The sequence below is a fragment of the Antedon bifida genome, chromosome 7, assembly GCF_963402885.1.
Source record: "Antedon bifida chromosome 7, ecAntBifi1.1, whole genome shotgun sequence".
Lineage (NCBI taxonomy): Eukaryota > Metazoa > Echinodermata > Crinoidea > Comatulida > Antedonidae > Antedon > Antedon bifida.
Genome location: NC_136232.1, coordinates 13,920,450 through 13,940,498, shown reverse-complemented (window position 1 = coordinate 13,940,498; position 20,049 = coordinate 13,920,450). Strand labels below are relative to the sequence as shown.

General features: G+C 34.5%; 1 protein-coding gene across 1 annotated transcript; it reads left to right on the top strand.

Moving 5' to 3' along the window:
• Positions 1-8,079: 8,079 nt before the first annotated feature.
• LOC144849208 (uncharacterized) lies at positions 8,080-19,702 on the top strand. The gene is made up of 9 exons (XM_078706266.1): positions 8,080-8,251; positions 10,867-10,945; positions 11,562-11,706; positions 12,077-12,194; positions 12,740-12,933; positions 13,298-13,442; positions 13,765-13,863; positions 17,460-17,621; positions 18,249-19,702. The coding sequence occupies exons 2-9, from the start codon at positions 10,932-10,934 to the stop codon at positions 18,290-18,292; spliced, it is 921 nt and encodes a 306-aa protein (XP_078562392.1). The 5' UTR covers positions 8,080-8,251; positions 10,867-10,931; the 3' UTR covers positions 18,293-19,702.
• Positions 19,703-20,049: the final 347 nt, after the last annotated feature.

Here is a 20,049-nt window from a genome sequence, read left to right as displayed (position 1 = left end):
AAAAAAAAGTGTGATGTGCCCAAATATGGCAGTGATATTTCCAAATATGGTAGTGATATGACATCATCAATAGGTGTTTGTTTACGTTGAGGAAAAAGTGTATTTTTTTTTGTATGTTGGGTATGATGTTACATACCATGCTATTAGGAGTTTTTTTTAAACAGAAATGTTAAGCTTTTGATTTTGGAATTATTTCCAGCTTCTTGCGTGTGAACAATAATACTTAAAACTCGTTTTGTTATGAAATCTTGTTTAATTCACATTTTGAAATACAAATATCATGAAAGTTAAAAAAAACACTATTGGTTGTCTGCTGCAGCATCCGGGATAGTTCTGCTGTTTCGCCGTCGATGCTTGCGTGCCCATCGCCAGATCCGTCGAAGCCACGGCACACGAATTCGCCAACGGTGGCGGCGAGGTTGGGAAGTAGTACCTTCCTGTTGATTACTGCCTACTGTTGCGTTATCACCATCAATGGCTGGCGTCGTGGTCTCGTCACGACGTACCATTACATCTCCTTGGTGTTGGTTCGTTACTCCATCACCAGCACTATGATCCATTACTCTATTCCTATCTTCGCTCTCAACTAACTGTCTTCTAGTCAGTAACGTCTGTGACTCCTCATTTGAGCGGGAATGTGCAACTTCTTGAACATCGGCTACACTATTAGCACGATTAAATTTACGTTGCCTGATTTCAACTATGTATTCGCATCGCTGTGCAACTTCTTCCCCTGCTTCGCGTTTCATTTCCATCCTCATTTCTTTTCTCAGAAAATATCTCTTTCTAAAACCGTCATCTGGGAAAATCTGTAAATTCTTCGCATTTTCATCACGTTTTCTTGATTTCAAACTCATTTCGTATGCGTCTGCACACATCCGACGTCTGTTTTCCTAATATTGTATTTTTTCATCTGTCGTTCCTCCGGGGAAAGCACCAGCCGGTGGTTCTTGTAAATTTTGAACTCGTCTATCGGCTAAGTCGACGTAATCGGACATCAGATCAGTAAACCGTTGAATCTCAGAACGGGCACTTGCTAGCAAGTTCCTGATTGTTCCAGCATCAGAATCATTTGTTGAATTTACTGGAACTTGTTTAGGTCTTCTAAACGATGGCGGTAATTCGAGAGAGCGCTCTCGGTTGTTCGGTTCATGTCTACGACGGGTCCCAAACTTATGCACAGGACCTTAATAACAAAAGAAATGAAAATGAATTGTTGTACAGTATAGGCCTAAATCAATTTAATAATCAATGCAATTACAGTATTATATAATAAAAATACTACATAAGTAAATTATCTTACCATTTGGCATATCCATTTATTAATTCTCTTAGATTTCTAGTTAATAATAGCAGATGTGGTCAGTATAAAACGATCTTCTTCGTTTTAGCTGTTCAACTGAATGTTTATTATTGCCGTTTCCATAGTACAATTTGACCCGCATTCACTAGTAAAACGCGCGCGTACCAACACAGATCGGAAATGATGGGCGCGCGTGTCACAGTGCAATTCGGAAATGGAGCGAACCCAAAATGCGCTGACAGAAAGTGGGGAAACACCGATGGAATACGTCTTGCTGAAGTTGCAAAGCTTCTTCAATAACGATTTGGAAGCCATGGACAGCATGTGTAGCGAGAAATTGAGGATTCTGATTAACAACGGAGCCGTCTGGACATTAAGTTTCAGTCGAGATGACCCATTTACTCTCCTACCACTTCTGATTGGTTTACCATACATATCAGAGCCAGCGAGTGTTGTTATTGAAGGATCACATATTGTTTGTCTTTATGACAGCAATGGCATGAGCATTCGAGAAGCTGCAAGAGCCTCTAAGATCACACCTGATTACAATGAACGATACTCCCCGGTCTTTGAAACATCTCTCCATGTTGTTTATTCGCGACTATTTTGGCCGAAATGACTTATCAAAGTTAAGTTCGCTTTCCACTACCAAACCGAATCATTCGCTATCTTATGTACGAATAATGTCTAGTGTGAGACAATACAAAAGAGACAGAGGGAATAAATTGCTTAATTTAGAATGAACAGAGTGTCTGTTCAATTTGAAAGGACCCCCTTTCCCGGTTTATTTTTGCCGGTTGCATTCAGCAACAACTGTTGTTTTTGTTTCTTGATATTTTCGCAATAATGTTAACATAAAACTATCCTAATATTAATTTAATGTGAATAGCTTACATTATCAACTTCGACAAAACAATGTTTTCATACATTAATGGACAAAAGTGCAATCAACAAGTTCCTGGCTATAATTGATAGTTTATATAGTATAGGGGTATCGCGTTCGTTTCAGAGTGAGTTTAAGGGTGGGGAGTTGGGTCGAATAAATAATTGGTATACCATGTTCATGTACCTAAACCTCGATCCCCGCATAGTATTGTTTTCAGAAACAAGACATTGCGAAGGCCGAGGTTCTTTGGAGTCGCTGGCTAAAAAATTACAGTAGACTGTTGTGTCGAAATAGGTGTTTGTTTACGTTGAGGAAAAAGTGTATTTTTTTTTGTATGGGGTGGTGGGGGGGTGGGGGGAGGTATGATGTACATACCATGCTATTAAGAAATGTTAAGCTTTTGATTTTGGAATTATTTCCAGCTTCTTGTGTGTGAACAATAATACTTAAAACTCGTTTTGTTATGAAATCTTGTTTAATTCACATTTTGAAATACAAATATCATGAAAGTTAAAAAAAACACTATTGGTTGTCTGCTGCAGCATCCGGGATAGTTCTGCTGTTTCGCCGTCGATGCTTGCGTGCCCATCGCCAGATCCGTCGAAGCCACGGCACACGAATTCGCCAACGGTGGCGGCGAGGTTGGGAAGTAGTACCTTCCTGTTGATTACTGCCTACTGTTGCGTTATCACCATCAATGGCTGGCGTCGTGGTCTCGTCACGACGTACCATTACATCTCCTTGGTGTTGGTTCGTTACTCCATCACCAGCACTATGATCCATTACTCTATTCCTATCTTCGCTCTCAACTAACTGTCTTCTAGTCAGTAACGTCTGTGACTCCTCATTTGAGCGGGAATGTGCAACTTCTTGAACATCGGCTACACTATTAGCACGATTAAATTTACGTTGCCTGATTTCAACTATGTATTCGCATCGCTGTGCAAATTCTTCCCCTGCTTCGCGTTTCATTTCCATCCTCATTTCTTTTCTCAGAAAATATCTCTTTCTAAAACCGTCATCTGGGAAAATCTGTAAATTCTTCGCATTTTCATCACGTTTTCTTGATTTCAAACTCATTTCGTATGCGTCTGCACACATCCGACGTCTGTTTTCATAATATTGTATTTTTTCATCTGTCGTTCCTCCGGGGAAAGCACCAGCCGGTGGTTCTTGTAAATTTTGAACTCGTCTATCGGCTAAGTCGACGTAATCGGACATCAGATCAGTAAACCGTTGAATCTCAGAACGGGCACTTGCTAGCAAGTTTCTGATTGTTCCAGCATCAGAATCATTTGTTGAATTTACTGGAACTTGTTTAGGTCTTCTAAACGATGGCGGTAATTCGAGAGAGCGCTCTCGGTTGTTCGGTTCATGTCTACGACGAGTCCCAAACTTATGCACAGGACCTTAATAACAAAAGAAATGAAAATGAATTGTTGTACAGTATAGGCCTAAATCAATTTAATAATCAATGCAATTACAGTATTATATAATAAAAATACTACATAAGTAAATTATCTTACCATTTGGCATATCCATTTATTAATTCTCTTAGATTTCTAGTTAATAATAGCAGATGTGGTCAGTATAAAACGATCTTCTTCGTTTTAGCTGTTCAATTGAATGTTTATTATTGCCGTTTCCATAGTACAATTTGACCCGCATTCACTAGTAAAACGCGCGCGTACCAACACAGATCGGAAATGATGAGCGCGCGTGTCACAGTGCAATTCGGAAATGGAGCGAACCCAAAATGCGCTGACAGAAAGTGGGGAAACACCGATGGAATACGTCTTGCTGAAGTTGCAAAGCTTCTTCAATAACGATTTGGAAGCCATGGACAGCATGTGTAGCGAGAAATTGAGGATTCTGATTAACAACGGAGCCGTCTGGACATTAAGTTTCAGTCGAGATGACCCATTTACTCTCCTACCACTTCTGATTGGTTTACAATACATATCAGAGCCAGCGAGTGTTGTTATTGAAGGATCACATATTGTTTGTCTTTATGACAGCAATGGCATGAGCATTCGAGAAGCTGCAAGAGCCTCTAAGATCACATCTGATTACAATGAACGATACTCCCCGGTCTTTGAAACATCTCTCCATGTTGTTTATTCGCGACTATTTTGGCCGAAATGACTTATCAAAGTTAGGTTCGCTTTCCACTACCAAACCGAATCATTCGCTATCTTATGTACGAATAATGTCTAGTGTGAGACAATACAAAAGAGACAGAGGGAATAAATTGGTTAATTTAGAATGAACAGAGTGTCTGTTCAATTTGAAAGGACCCCCTTTCCCGGTTTATTTTTGCCGGTTGCATTCAGCAACAACTGTTGTTTTTGTTTCTTGATATTTTCGCAATAATGTTAACATAAAACTATCCTAATATTAATTTAATGTGAATAGCTTACATTATCAACTTCGACAAAACAATGTTTTCATACATTAATGGACAAAAGTGCAATCAACAAGTTCCTGGCTATAATTGATAGTTTATATAGTATAGGGGTATCGCGTTCGTTTCAGAGTGAGTTTAAGGGTGGGGAGTTGGGTCGAATAAATAATTGGTATACCATGTTCATGTACCTAAACCTCGATCCCCGCATAGTATTGTTTTCAGAAGTTGGAGTCGCTGGCTAAAAAAATACAGTAGACTGTTGTGTCGAAATAGGTGTTTGTTTACGTTGAGGAAAAAGTGTATTTTTTTTTGTATCGGGTGGTGGGGGGGAGGGGAGGTATGATGTACATACCATGCTATTAAGAAATGTTAAGCTTTTGATTTTGGAATTATTTCCAGCTTCTTGTGTGTGAACAATAATACTTAAAACTCGTTTTGTTATGAAATCTTGTTTAATTCACATTTTGAAATACAAATATCATGAAAGTTTAAAAAAACACTATTGGTTGTCTGCTGCAGCATCCGGGATAGTTCTGCTGTTTCGCCGTCGATGCTTGCGTGCCCATCGCCAGATCCGTCGAAGCCACGGCACACGAATTCGCCAACGGTGGCGGCGAGGTTGGGAAATAGTACCTTCCTGTTGATTACTGCCTACTGTTGCGTTATCACCATCAATGGCTGGCGTCGTGGTCTCGTCACGACGTACCATTACATCTCCTTGGTGTTGGTTCGTTACTCCATCACCAGCACTATGATCCATTACTCTATTCCTATCTTCGCTCTCAACTAACTGTCTTCTAGTCAGTAACGTCTGTGACTCCTCATTTGAGCGGGAATGTGCAACTTCTTGAACATCGGCTACACTATTAGCACGATTAAATTTACGTTGCCTGATTTCAACTATGTATTCGCATCGCTGTGCAAATTCTTCCCCTGCTTCGCGTTTCATTTCCATCCTCATTTCTTTTCTCAGAAAATATCTCTTTCTAAAACCGTCATCTGGGAAAATCTGTAAATTCTTCGCATTTTCATCACGTTTTCTTGATTTCAAACTCATTTCGTATGCGTCTGCACACATCCGACGTCTGTTTTCATAATATTGTATTTTTTCATCTGTCGTTCCTCCGGGGAAAGCACCAGCCGGTGGTTCTTGTAAATTTTGAACTCGTCTATCGGCTAAGTCGACGTAATCGGACATCAGATCAGTAAACCGTTGAATCTCAGAACGGGCACTTGCTAGCAAGTTTCTGATTGTTCCAGCATCAGAAACATTTGTTGAATTTACTGGAACTTGTTTAGGTCTTCTAAGCGATGGCGGTAATTCGAGAGAGCGCTCTCGGTTGTTCGGTTCATGTCTACGACGGGTCCCAGACTTATGCACAGGACCTTAATAACAAAAGAAATGAAAATGAATTGTTGTACAGTATAGGCCTAAATCAATTTAATAATCAATGCAATTACAGTATTATATAATAAAAATACTACATAAGTAAATTATCTTACCATTTGGCATATCCATTTATTAATTCTCTTAGATTTCTAGTTAATAATAGCAGATGTGGTCAGTATAAAACGATCTTCTTCGTTTTAGCTGTTCAATTGAATGTTTATTATTGCCGTTTCCATAGTACAATTTGACCCGCATTCACTAGTAAAACGCGCGCGTACCAACACAGATCGGAAATGATGAGCGCGCGTGTCACAGTGCAATGTGCAATTCGGAAATGGTTCAAATGGAGCGAACCCAACATGCGCTGACAGAAAGTGGGGAAACACAGATGGAATACGTCTTGCTGAAGTTGCAAAGCTTCTTCAATAACGATTTGGAAGCCATGGACAGCATGTGTAGCGAGAAATTGAGGATTCTGATTAACAACGGAGCCGTCTGGACATTAAGTTTCAGTCGAGATGACCCATTTACTCTCCTACCACTTCTGATTGGTTTGCCATACATATCAGAGACAGCGAGTGCTGTTATTGAAGGATCACATATTGTTTGTTTTTATGACAGCAATGGCATGAGCATTCGAGAAGCTGCAAGAGCCTCTAAGATCACACCTGATTACAATGAACGATACTCCCCGGTCTTTGAAAAATCTCTCTATGTCGTTTATATATATATATTTTGGCCGAAATGACTTCGTCCCCAGTGAAGGCCCCGCCCCGTTTATTGCCAAAAACCAGGGCATTCCATCAAATTACGTGATTGACTTGCGTCAGAGGTTTTCTCATATCTTCGTAATATTGTTTATAATTTGTGCAAAACTCAAGGAACTGTCGACTGTCGACAAGCCAACAAAATAAAACGAATAGTACTAGGCCTATCCAATGCTGCAAAAGAAAATGGTGGTCTCTTTATCATTTAAAACGCCATTGTCGAGCTTTAAAGACATGTTGGATACAATACCATAGTCTAGTTGCCAAATCTTTATATTGAATATTTTAGAAACTACGTTTAACGATTATTATTTGAATGTCACTGGTTTGTATTAAAACGTTTTCCATTCTTCAGATATGAACAGATAAAACTTTAACACTTGTAGGATTCTCTAAAAGAGCAATTCAATACGTGAACATTAAAATCCGATCTAGGTATGCGCGAGAATGGGAAGAACATACCAAAGACCTCTACCATGAAGGGGAAATGGGAATTCTTTGATATGGCATGGATGTTCTTTAGTCTCGTCTTTAGGTCTAGTCCATAATTTTTTTCATAGAACTGAGACTCAAATGACAAAACGTTTTCTGAGCTGGCATAAGGTGAATCACCATTTGCAAATAATGCAAATTAATTCATTTGATAAAATGGAAATCCCTGCTTATAATTTTGTATTACCAAACGTCTTAAAACACATTGTAGCCTACATTTAATTTGTTAAAGGACAATGTCTGCTCTAGTGTCAATTTTGTTAGCTTTTTTTACGAACCTTTCATCATTATTAGGCCTATTCATCAAAAGAAGATCTATTTGCCACAAATTGGGTGGATTTTACACTTTTTTGATTGTGTTGTTAAAAATAAAAAAATGTCAGGCCTACTAGTAGCCTACTAGGCCTACTAGGCCTAGTAGTAGCCTATAAAAGTTTTTTTTACACTTTACTATACTTCAAAATCATCAACATACAACTTTTTCAACTATTAGGCCAGGCTTTAATAATTTAAAATCACTTTTAAAATAAATTTGAGCATTTTTTATGTTCATTTCAAATTAAATTCGTCTCCGCCAGCTAATGGATTGTTGACGCCTATTTAATATTCAGCTCGATATATGCCTATATTCTTTTAGCTATATAATTTCATGTTTCATTATTTCATAGACATTTTTTTTAAATGCAAAAAAAAAGAAAAGAATATTTCAGAATATGAATGATTTATGGTAACGATATTATGTTTTACGCTTTAATTCATGTGTGATAGATGTCACATGTTTCGTCACACCATGATACCGCCACACTACTATACGATCATTTGTCACGTAGTCACATGTGATGCACATGTTATAGTGTTTGCCTAGATACAGGAGTTGAAAATCAGTTGTGCATTTACGGATAAATAGGTTAATGCAACGGTCATATACAGATGAGTGATATTTAAGGATGTACTGACGAAAACCGAGAAAAGAATCAGAGATTAAATTTGTGTGCATTCGGCTTCGGTAAGGTGGAAATTGTTATTACATATAGCCTAGGCTAGGCCTTAACACTAGGCAGACCACCAGCACACAGGCGCAGTCCTATCGGCGGCGCAGGACGGTCTGGCTGCGTGTGGCAGGCTGGCTTCTTACATTCGAAGCTGCTGTATAATATACTGTTTGTGTGACACATCCGGGATAATCTGTTTGTGACCTCGGTAATTTAAATACGACCCAACTTCCGCTGGAGTGAAAACATTGAACACTGCATGCTCGCGGGCTTTCTCTGCTGCATTCTGCATACAGAAGGTCGCAGGGGTGTGGGATGCGAGGAGAGAAATTAAAAATGAGCATTTACAAATTTCAGTAGTCCGTAGTATTTTAATTTTAGATCTAAAATGCCTGGCAATTGTGAAGCAGTAGGTTGTACAAATCATACACTTATGAAAAATAAACCATCGTTCCATCGATTTCCTAAAATGTCATGAACGTAGAAAGAAGTGGATAAATTCACTACAAAAATTGAATCGTGATGGTTCAGAATGGACGCCATCTATCACTGCTAGAATATGTGGAGAACATTTTATTAATGGTAGGTCTAATGTAGGCTACAATAGAAATTAAAATATATTTTCATTTTGCTAAATACTGTACAGAAATACTGTAATATAAATATACTAAAAATAAAAAATGAATCCATGTTAAACTGAGTGTATTATATATTAAAGATGTATTGTCCCTTGAAACACAAAAAAATGAAGATCAAAATATTCTAAATTTAAATTGGCCATATCAAAGTAATATTAAAGTTATTCACTTTAAGTTGAAAATTCGAGCCAAAAACAAACATTTTACGTAATTAACAGCTAAATTAATTTGATTACATTTCGTCTGGAAAATCGTCGCGAGCGAACGTAAACAAAGATTTCAAACCACGAGTATGCTTTATGCATGATGTTAATTAGGATTGTTTACAACTCGTCATGGTTGAGAAGGTGTTTTCACACAGATCGCGAGGAAGTTTTATGATTATGCATACAGAGTAGCCAAATAAGCGTGTTGCATTATGAGATATGTTTTGATCGAAAACTTTGACTGGAAGTCAAAGTTATTTTTTGGACCAAAAAACGTCTGTATTTCAGTTAAATGATTTTTTTTTCGACTTTTTTTTTGTGAAAGTTAATAACTATTATGATACTTCAAGTATTATGATACTTTTTTTAGAAATCTTTTTTTTTTTTTTTTTTGGAATTTGACAAAGGGACAATACATCTTTAATGTAACCTTTTTAAGTTTTAACTGACTCGGGTTGAGATGCCCATTTTCTATTTGCAAAGGATATCTGGTCATACAGCGAATACAGTTTGTACAGCTGGGCCAAGATGAGAGAGTACTTTCTTACACCGAGTTACAGTACATGCATGGTTAGACAGGCATCCATAATTAATACTGTGTACTTAGGATCTAGGCTTGTTGGAGTGTACGTACAAAACCTTTGATTTAGAGATAATATGTGTGACCTATATTCTGTAGGTTAAAGTAGACATTATCATTTTTATTATTATCTAATTATTCAGGTAAGCCAAATCATGATGACCCTGCACATCCAGATTATACACCATCTGTGTTTAAGCACACGACGGCAAGAAATGGTAAAAGCAAAATGAGCAGGTTTAACAGTGATGTAAAGAGACTGAAATTGAGTTCACCACACGATACTCTAGTACTAGTAGAGTGTCCAAGCATAGGCAATGAGCCTTCCACTTCAGAAGAAACTCTAAATAGTGGTCTACTTCCAGCAGCAGAGGCTCTCTTAAACCTTTCTTCTGTAATGCCTACGAATTACCATGCCAACAACCCTGCAGCTTTGACACAAATGTCTAGTGAGAAAGCCATGATGTATGATAAGATGGACACTGTGTGACATACAACATACATGTGTACTGTGCACAGGTTCTGGGTGTGATTACAACAAATTTATTCTAATCTAATAGTACATTTGAAGGATAGTATTGTGTATATTATGATATGAATAAAAAATAAATCCATTCAGCAAGATAGTACTTTCAAATGTTTAAAGAAATATTTCAGATTTTTTTTTTTTTCAAGTATATGCAAATAATAACATACAAAGTTTTATTTTATTTTTAAAATACTGTACTGTATATCTGATTACTTTTTATTTGTAAATATATACAAGTTGAAATAAAAATGTCATTGATCTTTATGTGTCAACAACAATTTGTTTAAGAGTAACTGTAGGCCTATTAATTTAATTTTAAATAAATCCATTATTTATTTTACCAAAAACATAACCTGACCAGAATCTTTGATTTTTTTAAGCCTACAGTCACAATCAGTGACTGGTTACCATTTATTAATATTAGTAAACGATCAATTCATGTACAGTACGAGTAAAATCCATGGTAATAGCCATCATAATGGTATGATTATTAATGCCATTTTCCACTATTCATACCTTTCAAAAGAGGGGTTATACTGTATTATGTGCAATTAATAACTTATTAATATTGTTTAAAGGTTTGCATGGTGAATAAATGTATTGTAGCAGAACATAAATTACTTTCACTAACTATTGTGCTAATTAAAGTTCATTTTCATTTATTCTGTATTTTTAGATTTAAAAAAGTTAAAACTTGTTCAGTCATCTATTTAAAAAAGTTATTGAGCATCAAAACTAGAAATGAGCCGCAAAAGGTAATTGTGTTTGTTTATAATTTTCATAAAAATCTATTGATGATTAAAATCTTCCCTCCATTCAGAAAACACAAAGATTGAACTGAAAAATCAAAATGCATGAAAATATTCTCCTATTCAACTCATTATTTGTATGTACTGTAACAATGTGGAGTTCTAATCAATGATTCTACTGTATATTTGCACAGCCACCTTTTTGTAAAATAATTTGGACATAGGCCATATTGCATGGTGTGACATGTTGTGCAACTGAGAACCATTCAGTAGAGTGTTAAAGAAGGAATCAGCAGATTAATTGAATAAAAGGATGTTTATGTAAATTGTTGAATGGGAAGAATATTTTCATTCCTACTGTCCTATTTTCCTTGTTGAATAGAAAAAGTCAATCTTTCTTCAATCCCCACTCATAAACGTTGATCATTTGTATATTAGTGTCCTTTGTGACAATCTGCTGATTGTAAAAATTGCTATTATACTGTATATACTGTATACAACATCAACATTACTAATAATAAATTTGTATACCGTGATATCCTTTAGTAGTCTAACTCTTGTGACTGTCACATGATGCAGTTTTATAACAAAATTAATTTTATGTTAAAACATTTACATCTAGAAAGTACAATACTTTAAATGATGAGGTTAAAGAAATATTGATGTCTTACTGGGAGCGAGGAATGGACAGCTATGGCTGCGAAGGAAAGAGAAAACTGATAGCTGATGCAGCCATAGAATGTGGTATAACCCAAAATCAGGTGAAGGTAATATCATTGATTTACATTTTAATTTAAATTGACAGCTTATTTTAATCACACAAAATTGTGATTGATAAAAAAAATACATTCATTCATTTTCATTTATTCATTTCATGGTTAATTAAAAAAATTGCAGTAATAAAAAAAAATTACATACACAAATATACATTAAAAACAGTGCATAAAAAAAGTACCATGGAAACATACAAGATATAAATAAATATAAAAAGGGGTCACCAAGAAAAAGGATGACCAAATGGTTGTTTATTATTAAAGAACATTGTGGACTTTTTACAAAATCTTTCGGTGCAAAACTTAAATTGTGACTTATTGCTGAAGCGTAAAATGTGTTCATTTTTGTTATTATAATTTCTAGGATTGGGTTGGAAATAACAGGAAAAAGGTAACAGGAAAGAAATATCAAAGAAGTGAAACCATCAAGAAGAAGACCCCTTCTGGCTATAATCTTTTTTTCAAAGATTATTATGTTGAAGGTACAGTATTATTTTATTTGTATTGTTTAATAGCCATCCTCATTCATTGTTGAGAGAACATCAGACCGTCATGGACTGGTTTCAGTTGACATGCATCGACTTTGAGTGACCAGCAATTTATGTGCTTCATATACAGTATTACCATTTTGGAAAGCACACTCGTTGAGTTTGTGCACTCTTTGTGTTCATAATTAGTGTACCATGTCCCACATAACTGGCTCAGCCAATATATTGATCGAAACAGTACCGTCTGCAGATTGGATATATATATATATACCTATGTATTTTTACATTTTTTTTCATATTAATTTATTAACATTCAAACAGACAAATAAAACAAAATTGTTGGGTGCTCTCCTGCCAAATCAGGATCCTCCTGAAAGTCATCATGGGTAGGGTCGCTCATGTCTCTGATTGGATCATACTGCATAACCGCATCTGATGATTGCTGGTTTCCTATTGTTTTATTATTAAAATGTGTATATGTTCATGTTCATTCATCAGCACTGTCAGTATCAAACAAAATTCTTTTTTTTCCCCTGTAGAATTAGCCAAAGGAAACACAAAAATAGATATTTTTAAAGGTGCTCCACATGTATGGAACCAATTGAAAGAAAGTGGTGAGGCTGAGAAGTACTTCAGTATGGCCAACAAGCTGGAATTACCAGATGTTACTGAATTGTCTGAGGCACAGAAAAATAAACAAATAGATCTGATAATTAAAGAAGTAAACGTAAAGGTGATGCTTTTTATTTAGCTATTCTGATTTATAAACTTCTAACAATCTGTCTGTTATGTAACTTTTCAACCCATGAACAATTTTAAAATTTCAATTTATAAGAGTTCATAAATTTTTTAACAGTGGAAAAAACTTACGTTAGTTAAGATACATAGATTAGATAATTTTGTCAGTTGTTATGTTGCTAAGATGACGGTTGGACTCCTTTGCAGCCACTGCATGGTTTTGCTGTATAGTCTAGGAGACCAGTTGTTAGGAGTTGATCATAAATATGTGACATGCTTTATAATTTATGAATTCTATATTATTACTAAATCAAAACTAGATGAAATTGTTTTCACATCGCATTATTGTTTTTTTACAGATTCAAAAGCTTTCTGACTTAGGCGTTGAATGTATCGCAACATTTGTAACTCCAATGAAGAGCATCGTAGAAGTAGGAACACAAGTTGGAAAACAATTTATAGAGCAAGACAACACTAACACAAAATTTGCAGCCTTTGTTCACTGTATGTATGAGTGTTTCTGCTGAAAAAATCGTATTTTAGTTAGAATTATATATTATTAAAACAGACTCCATTCCAGATTCCTAAATAACTGTGTGTGATTTTGGTTGAAAAAGCCAATAAGAAGTGAACCAAACTACTTTTAATACCCTCAGATTAAACAAATTAACCATTATTTTGCTGCTTAAGATTTGCCCAGCGGTTTGTTGCTGCCAGGAAAATGGGTTTTTCGCAGAAAAGCAAACATATTATGTAAATATTTAATCATTTATACATTTAATTTGTAGTAATATAATAACTAATCACTCACTTTTATTTTATTTAGTAACAGAGACAGGAGTTTTGCCTGTAAACACTGTCAAAGAGGCCACAAACAAGAAACGGTTAAGAGCGGAAGTACAGAAGCTTTTTAACCGTAAATATTGTAAGTAAATTTAAAGTTAACATTTATTAATTTTGATTATTTGATTTAGTTATAACAGCTGAAGATGATTAAACAAATTCAACGAAATAAAAGTGTCATCTAATCTGTATGTTTTTACCAAGTTAAGAACTTCAATGATATTTTTGGTGGATGTTGTTAAAATAAATAGAAAGTACATAGGTCACAAAATAAAACACTTCAAACTAATAAAACTAAATTTTGTACCAAATTAAAGATTATTCTAAATGTAGAATTAGGATATTCTTATGATAACACATACTCAGTATGTAGTGTAAAAAGTTAAAATACATGTTACTTCCTTATAATTATTTTAGATATAAAACAAAAGAAAAATCAGTAATTTTTATTTGATAATGATTTAGTTTAACCAAAAGAGTTTTTTTGTAGGTTAAAAACAAAAAGCACTTCTAAGTTTTATAAAATATTCATACCAAATGCAGATCAATCATAAGTAATATTTTTATTGTTTTTGAATATTTTTATTTTTTAAGTTCTATGGGTTATAGACTCATTTAATTTCATAACCCTGTATTTAACCAGTCATTCTTCCCTGATTTAACATAGTATTCATGAACATTTGGATTAGGAACTTAATTTAAACATGATTAATTTCCAATACAGAATAAATTAGATTATATAACATCTAGTTTCTTTCTCAGGCTCAAAGCTAACTTGTTTGTTATTCATTTCCACTCAGAACAATTCCCATTATATAGTAATGTATTGTAAACAATTTTTGTTTTCACACCTACTGAATTGGTTATTCATGACCACACCTACTGTCTGCTTTGTTTCTATTGGGTAACAATTGTTTTGAGTGACACCTACCTACAGGTATAGCTAGGAAATTTGAGTAAAATGTGTTTATTCAAATTAATTATCGGAAAATATAGAAACTTCACAAGACATGACATTATAATCTAAGAAAAGTAAGGCAGTATATAAAAGAAAATGGAAAATGTTGTCAGAGAAAGCAATGAAAAAGAGATTCTATTGCATCTTGACGGTTGCAAAACTGAAATTTTCCCAGGTAGAAAAAGAACTAAAAAGAGAATGATTGAGAAAGAAGAAAAAGATGGAGCCAAATATAATCTGCAAAGTCTTGGTAAAGCAGTTCGGGCATGCAAAAAAGAATTTGCCTCCAACTCCTTGTAAAGACCCCCAGTTTAAAGCAGTTTTGCATTGTTCGTTTAGGATAATCAATATAGATCAAGTAATATCTATAGTTCCTTCCAGCACCATTGACGGACCACGTACTTCCCGAGGCTTAGGATGAATGTTTTTTGTGGATAATCGATATATATATATATTGTAATTACAAACCATTGTATTGTATTGTAATTGTAGTTTTTGCGTCAGGGAGTTGAGTAATTAGATGTTTTTGCCCTACTCTGACGTAATTTGTACTTTATACTAAGTACATTTGAGAATACTTGCGAAAAAAATTACAATTACAATCCTGTTGGTGCAGTACCCGCTGCTTACTTGGGCTCGAATCTAGCCATCAGCGCAAGCTCGGTGGTCTAGAGGTATGAACGCCAGGCTAGTGATCTGGAGGTCGTGGGTTCGAGTTCCACAAGTATTCTCAAATGTACTTAGTATAAAGTACAAATTACGTCAGAGTAGGGCAAAAACATCTAATTACTCATTGTATTGTATATATTAAAAACATTACTGCAACTGACAGTAACCCTCAATTTCATAATGTTACTTTTCTTTCATAGAATAACTTATTTTATTCTAATAAGATTGTCTATGTGTTACTTATTTATATCTAGTAATCTATATATAAATTTACGTAAGGGCAAAATTCGGTAAATCGCGCGTTATTTCTAGAATGTTTACTCGATGGTATATAAAGTTGGTTCGTACTTTCGGTACTGATTTTAACCTCCTGATGTAACCCTGTTTACTAATTAAATTGAGTTCGATAATTAGTTATTGACGATTAAAACAAATTTAGGTTCAATGATTTTCCCCAAATAGGGGTGTTTTTCGATCGTGGTATACACTGTCTAATGGATGTCCGTCTTGAAAAATACCCGCAGACGATAATACGAGGATGCTTCGCATTTTCCTATCTCCTCCTATGATAATTGTTTTTAATGGCTGAAAACCGGTTGAACAGCTTGAGTACAGCATCATAATGTTGAAGACAGGCCGATTTTCTTTAAAAAATACTACTTTGATAGATTTAATATACGTTTATACAAATGTATTGATTTGCGATGAATGGAACATTCCAATCTCTGTTCCACAAGTGTCTATTCCCTCAGGCGTCGTAAAGGCAAGTACTGTATACTCATAACAGAAATTCGATCCATTTTTTTTTTTCAATCTGTGCTGCAGAGGTTGGATATAAATTTTTTTTAAACGGATAAAGAGCTAGCGTTTTCACTCGCCGTATATTATGTATAAATCTTTATTATTGCAGTTAAACCATCCACATCATTACCCATCCCTCACTGGCATGAGTAGCGTTGTAAAACCAGTAGAGGATAGGCCTACGGTACATCACATGCCCTAAATGCAGAACAACTTTGGTGGGTAGGGTAGGAACCAACTTAAGTATGAATTGGCTCTAAGAAACAATTGAAAACCATTAGGCCTACTAATTAAGTTGAGTTAGATAATTTAATATTTATTGACGATTAAATCGAATTTATGATCCCCGAATAGAGGTGGTTTTCAGAAATTGTTTTACATTATATAAATATATACACGTCGTAGTGATGTATCGTTACATATACTGTACACTTTCAATCGACTAGGACGGTGATAGTTTCAACAAAGTATTACATCGCAATGATTTTACTATGTTTAGTGGTATATTATTTGTAAAACATGAAAACAATAATAATAATAATAATAACTGGTACTTGATATAGCGCATTATGCTGAAAGCCTCAATGCGCTTTACAAAGACAGAACAATTTAGAAATTTACAAATTAAAAAGTGGGTTTTGAGGAGAGATTTGAAGACACTGGTGGAAGTAGCCTGACGGATTTCAATAGGCAATGCATTCCATAGAGAAACGGATGCCGAAGAAAATGAACGATTTCCATAAAACTTAGTGGAAGGATGAAATATATGGGCAAGAAGAGACTCAGATCTAGATCTCAGAGACCGCTTAGGAACATAAGGTTGAATAAGTTCAATTAATATTTCGTTACTAAATGGATAAAGAATATATTTAAAAATTGTTCCTCTTTGCACCCATCCTCTTCCCCATCCCTCAACCCTAATGTTACATACAAAACACAAATTAAGTTTGTTTAAATTTGACTTAAACAATTGGTCTCATTTTGTGACAAGTTTCTCTTTCGGAAGTAATTCCCATGGTGCTAATTTTAGTTGAGTACATAAATCACAGTGTCTATTTATTCGTTCCTGGTAAACGACATGTATTATTGTCCTGCGGTACGTACATTTGAAATCGCCAGTTTTTTAACGCTGAAATTATTATGTATTCGAGAACCATCTGTGGGCACGACCTAGATGGTACGCGAGCGAAGCGAGCGTACCATCTAGTAATTAAAATTTATAATAAAAATGTTTGTTTTTTAAATTGTAGTTGAGGCAACTGGAAAAGCACATGTATCATACAAAGAGGTGGACTGTGGAAAGATCTATGTTTCAGGACTGCCAGATGGTATTGTCTTCAACAGACCCTCTTCATATGGTGTTGCTGCTATGGAAAGAATAATAAATGAAAACAACATCACATTTGCGTTAGGTATGAACATATTGGTACAGTCTTTATTTGCTTGTTGCTATATATTAATATTATAGACACATAGAAAGTTACAAAAATGCTTTTGTATTGGTACTGTGCATTCTATTCCTTTTGGAATGCACAATCTTATTATATTTATATATAGTCTTTATTTTATATCTTAATTACACTTTTTGTAAGTTCAATGTTTGCAGCCTTCAGGCTGCTTGTTCGTGTTTTACACTGTAATAAAAAAATTACTGTGACTTTTGCATGAAATTTTGTATGTAATTTATTTGATTGAGAAATCAAAATAGCACATATTTTTCATTCTTCTAAGATTTAAAGGATGTAAGCGCAACACAAGTGAGTTGACCAATGACAAAGCAACAGTTCAGATAATACATTGTTTGTGATTGGTCAAATTACTTGCACTGTGTTTACATCCTTTCATTGCATCTTAGTGCGAACCCAGCTTAAGGAAAATATGTAAAAATGTTGGCGTATGTTATGTTGACTAATTTAAGAAAAATCATTGACTTAAAACAAAGTTATGATGATTGATTGGATGATGATGATTTGGCTAAACATGTTTGATAAATCTGACCGAGGATATTTAATTATTTTTCATTCACTTAATTGTTTCAGTCACAGATGCTGAGCAAGAAGCCTCTGGTCCCAGTGACAGCTGAGAAGAATACAATTAGAGATTGGAATCAAGTTTCTTTTGTTGGAGGCATCTTGGAAGTTATGAAATTATTTTATCTATGACTCAAAAGTTTTTTCCATACTCGGTTTACTTTCAAGACAAAATCAATGATCCATGCACAATTCCATGCAACAAAAACACTTTCAGAAGTCTAAAGACAAGAAGCATAGGATTCAACACCTCTTTGATGGAATGACCAATGAAATTATGAACTTTAAGTTCTGTATTTTGATCAGACTTTAATCTCAATATGTGAAGAGTAACTGTCATAGCCTTCAAATTAAAACAGGGACACAAATCATGAACTATAAAAACGTATAACACATCGTGAAAACTTCGTTTCCTGTGGCTATGAACATCATCTTTATTATTAATTATTATTATTAACTCTAGCTTCATTAGTTTATTGGGCTAACCATAAAGTTCCTTTAAAATTACTAACTAATAAAGGTAAATATGTCCGCAACCAAACTGAGGTATGAGATGGCCTCTTTGTACTGCGTTTAGGCGCTTTAACTCTGTCTACACTATCAGTATCAAACTAGTTTAACAAAAAGTGTGATGTGTCCAAATATGGTAGTGATATACCTAAATATGGTAGTGATATGGCATCATCATTTCTATATATGGGCACATCACACAGGAATAATAACACTTTGAAACTAGTTTTTTTTAATAATAATAATAATAATTTTAATACATTAATCATAGATTAGTAACATTATTTATGGAGAGACAGTAGACTGTTTATCCTTTTATTTCCACTCACTGCCTTGTATGTGGATTCCATGCAAAAATAAGATGCCAACTTGTTCCGTGTTCCTCCTCAAAGATGATTAGCTAAGAATAAAACACACCAGATGATTTGAGTTTTTGACTCAGATACATCATGTAACTTTGAAAAGTATTAATTCATGAGTAGTAAAGTACAGTATTAATGTAAAAGTTATGATGTTTCATTTCAGGTTCACTTATATTGTTACCGTATTTATTTGAATAAATGCCCTGCTTTGAATAAAGTGCGCCCCTCCCCTATCTTTTGGAATAATCGTCCCATCGAATAAATGCCCCGGTGTATATTTTTTTCCTCAAATAAATGCCCAGCCACATGCATATACACACAATATTGTATAATAACACATTTCTATTTATTGTAGATCTACAACCAAGCATTTCCATTGTTACTGTACTTTTTAAAATATTAATTGTATTGTATTTTTTCATATCTAGATGGAAATTATTATACATGTTACAATATTACACCCAAATATATAAATGCCTTCTCCGAACAATAAAATCCTGAGGCATTTATTTGAATAAATACGGTACTCGATATTAGGAGAAAGAATAAAAACTGTATTTGCAAAAGTTAAATAAAATGAAAATTATAGAATTCGTTGTCTTTTTGAGTATTACTAAATGTACTTTAACAATAACTATAATAATAATCATATGAAATAATAATAATACCCTTTATTTTCATTGCCAGCGGTTTCGATTTTTGCTAAAACAGTCATTCTTCTTGTGTTGTTATCATCTCATCTAATAAAAAAAAAAATGTGAGTTTTTATTGAGAGCAGAAAACTCTTTGTAAAGTATACAGGATAGTTTTGTACTTTAGTTTCCTGTTGTTGTTAATTAGTGAGTAATATACAAACAAAGAATTATTGTTATAAAACTTACCTTTTATTTTTTCCCCTCTGTAAGGCAATTCCTTTAATCAGTGACTTCGCTAATATT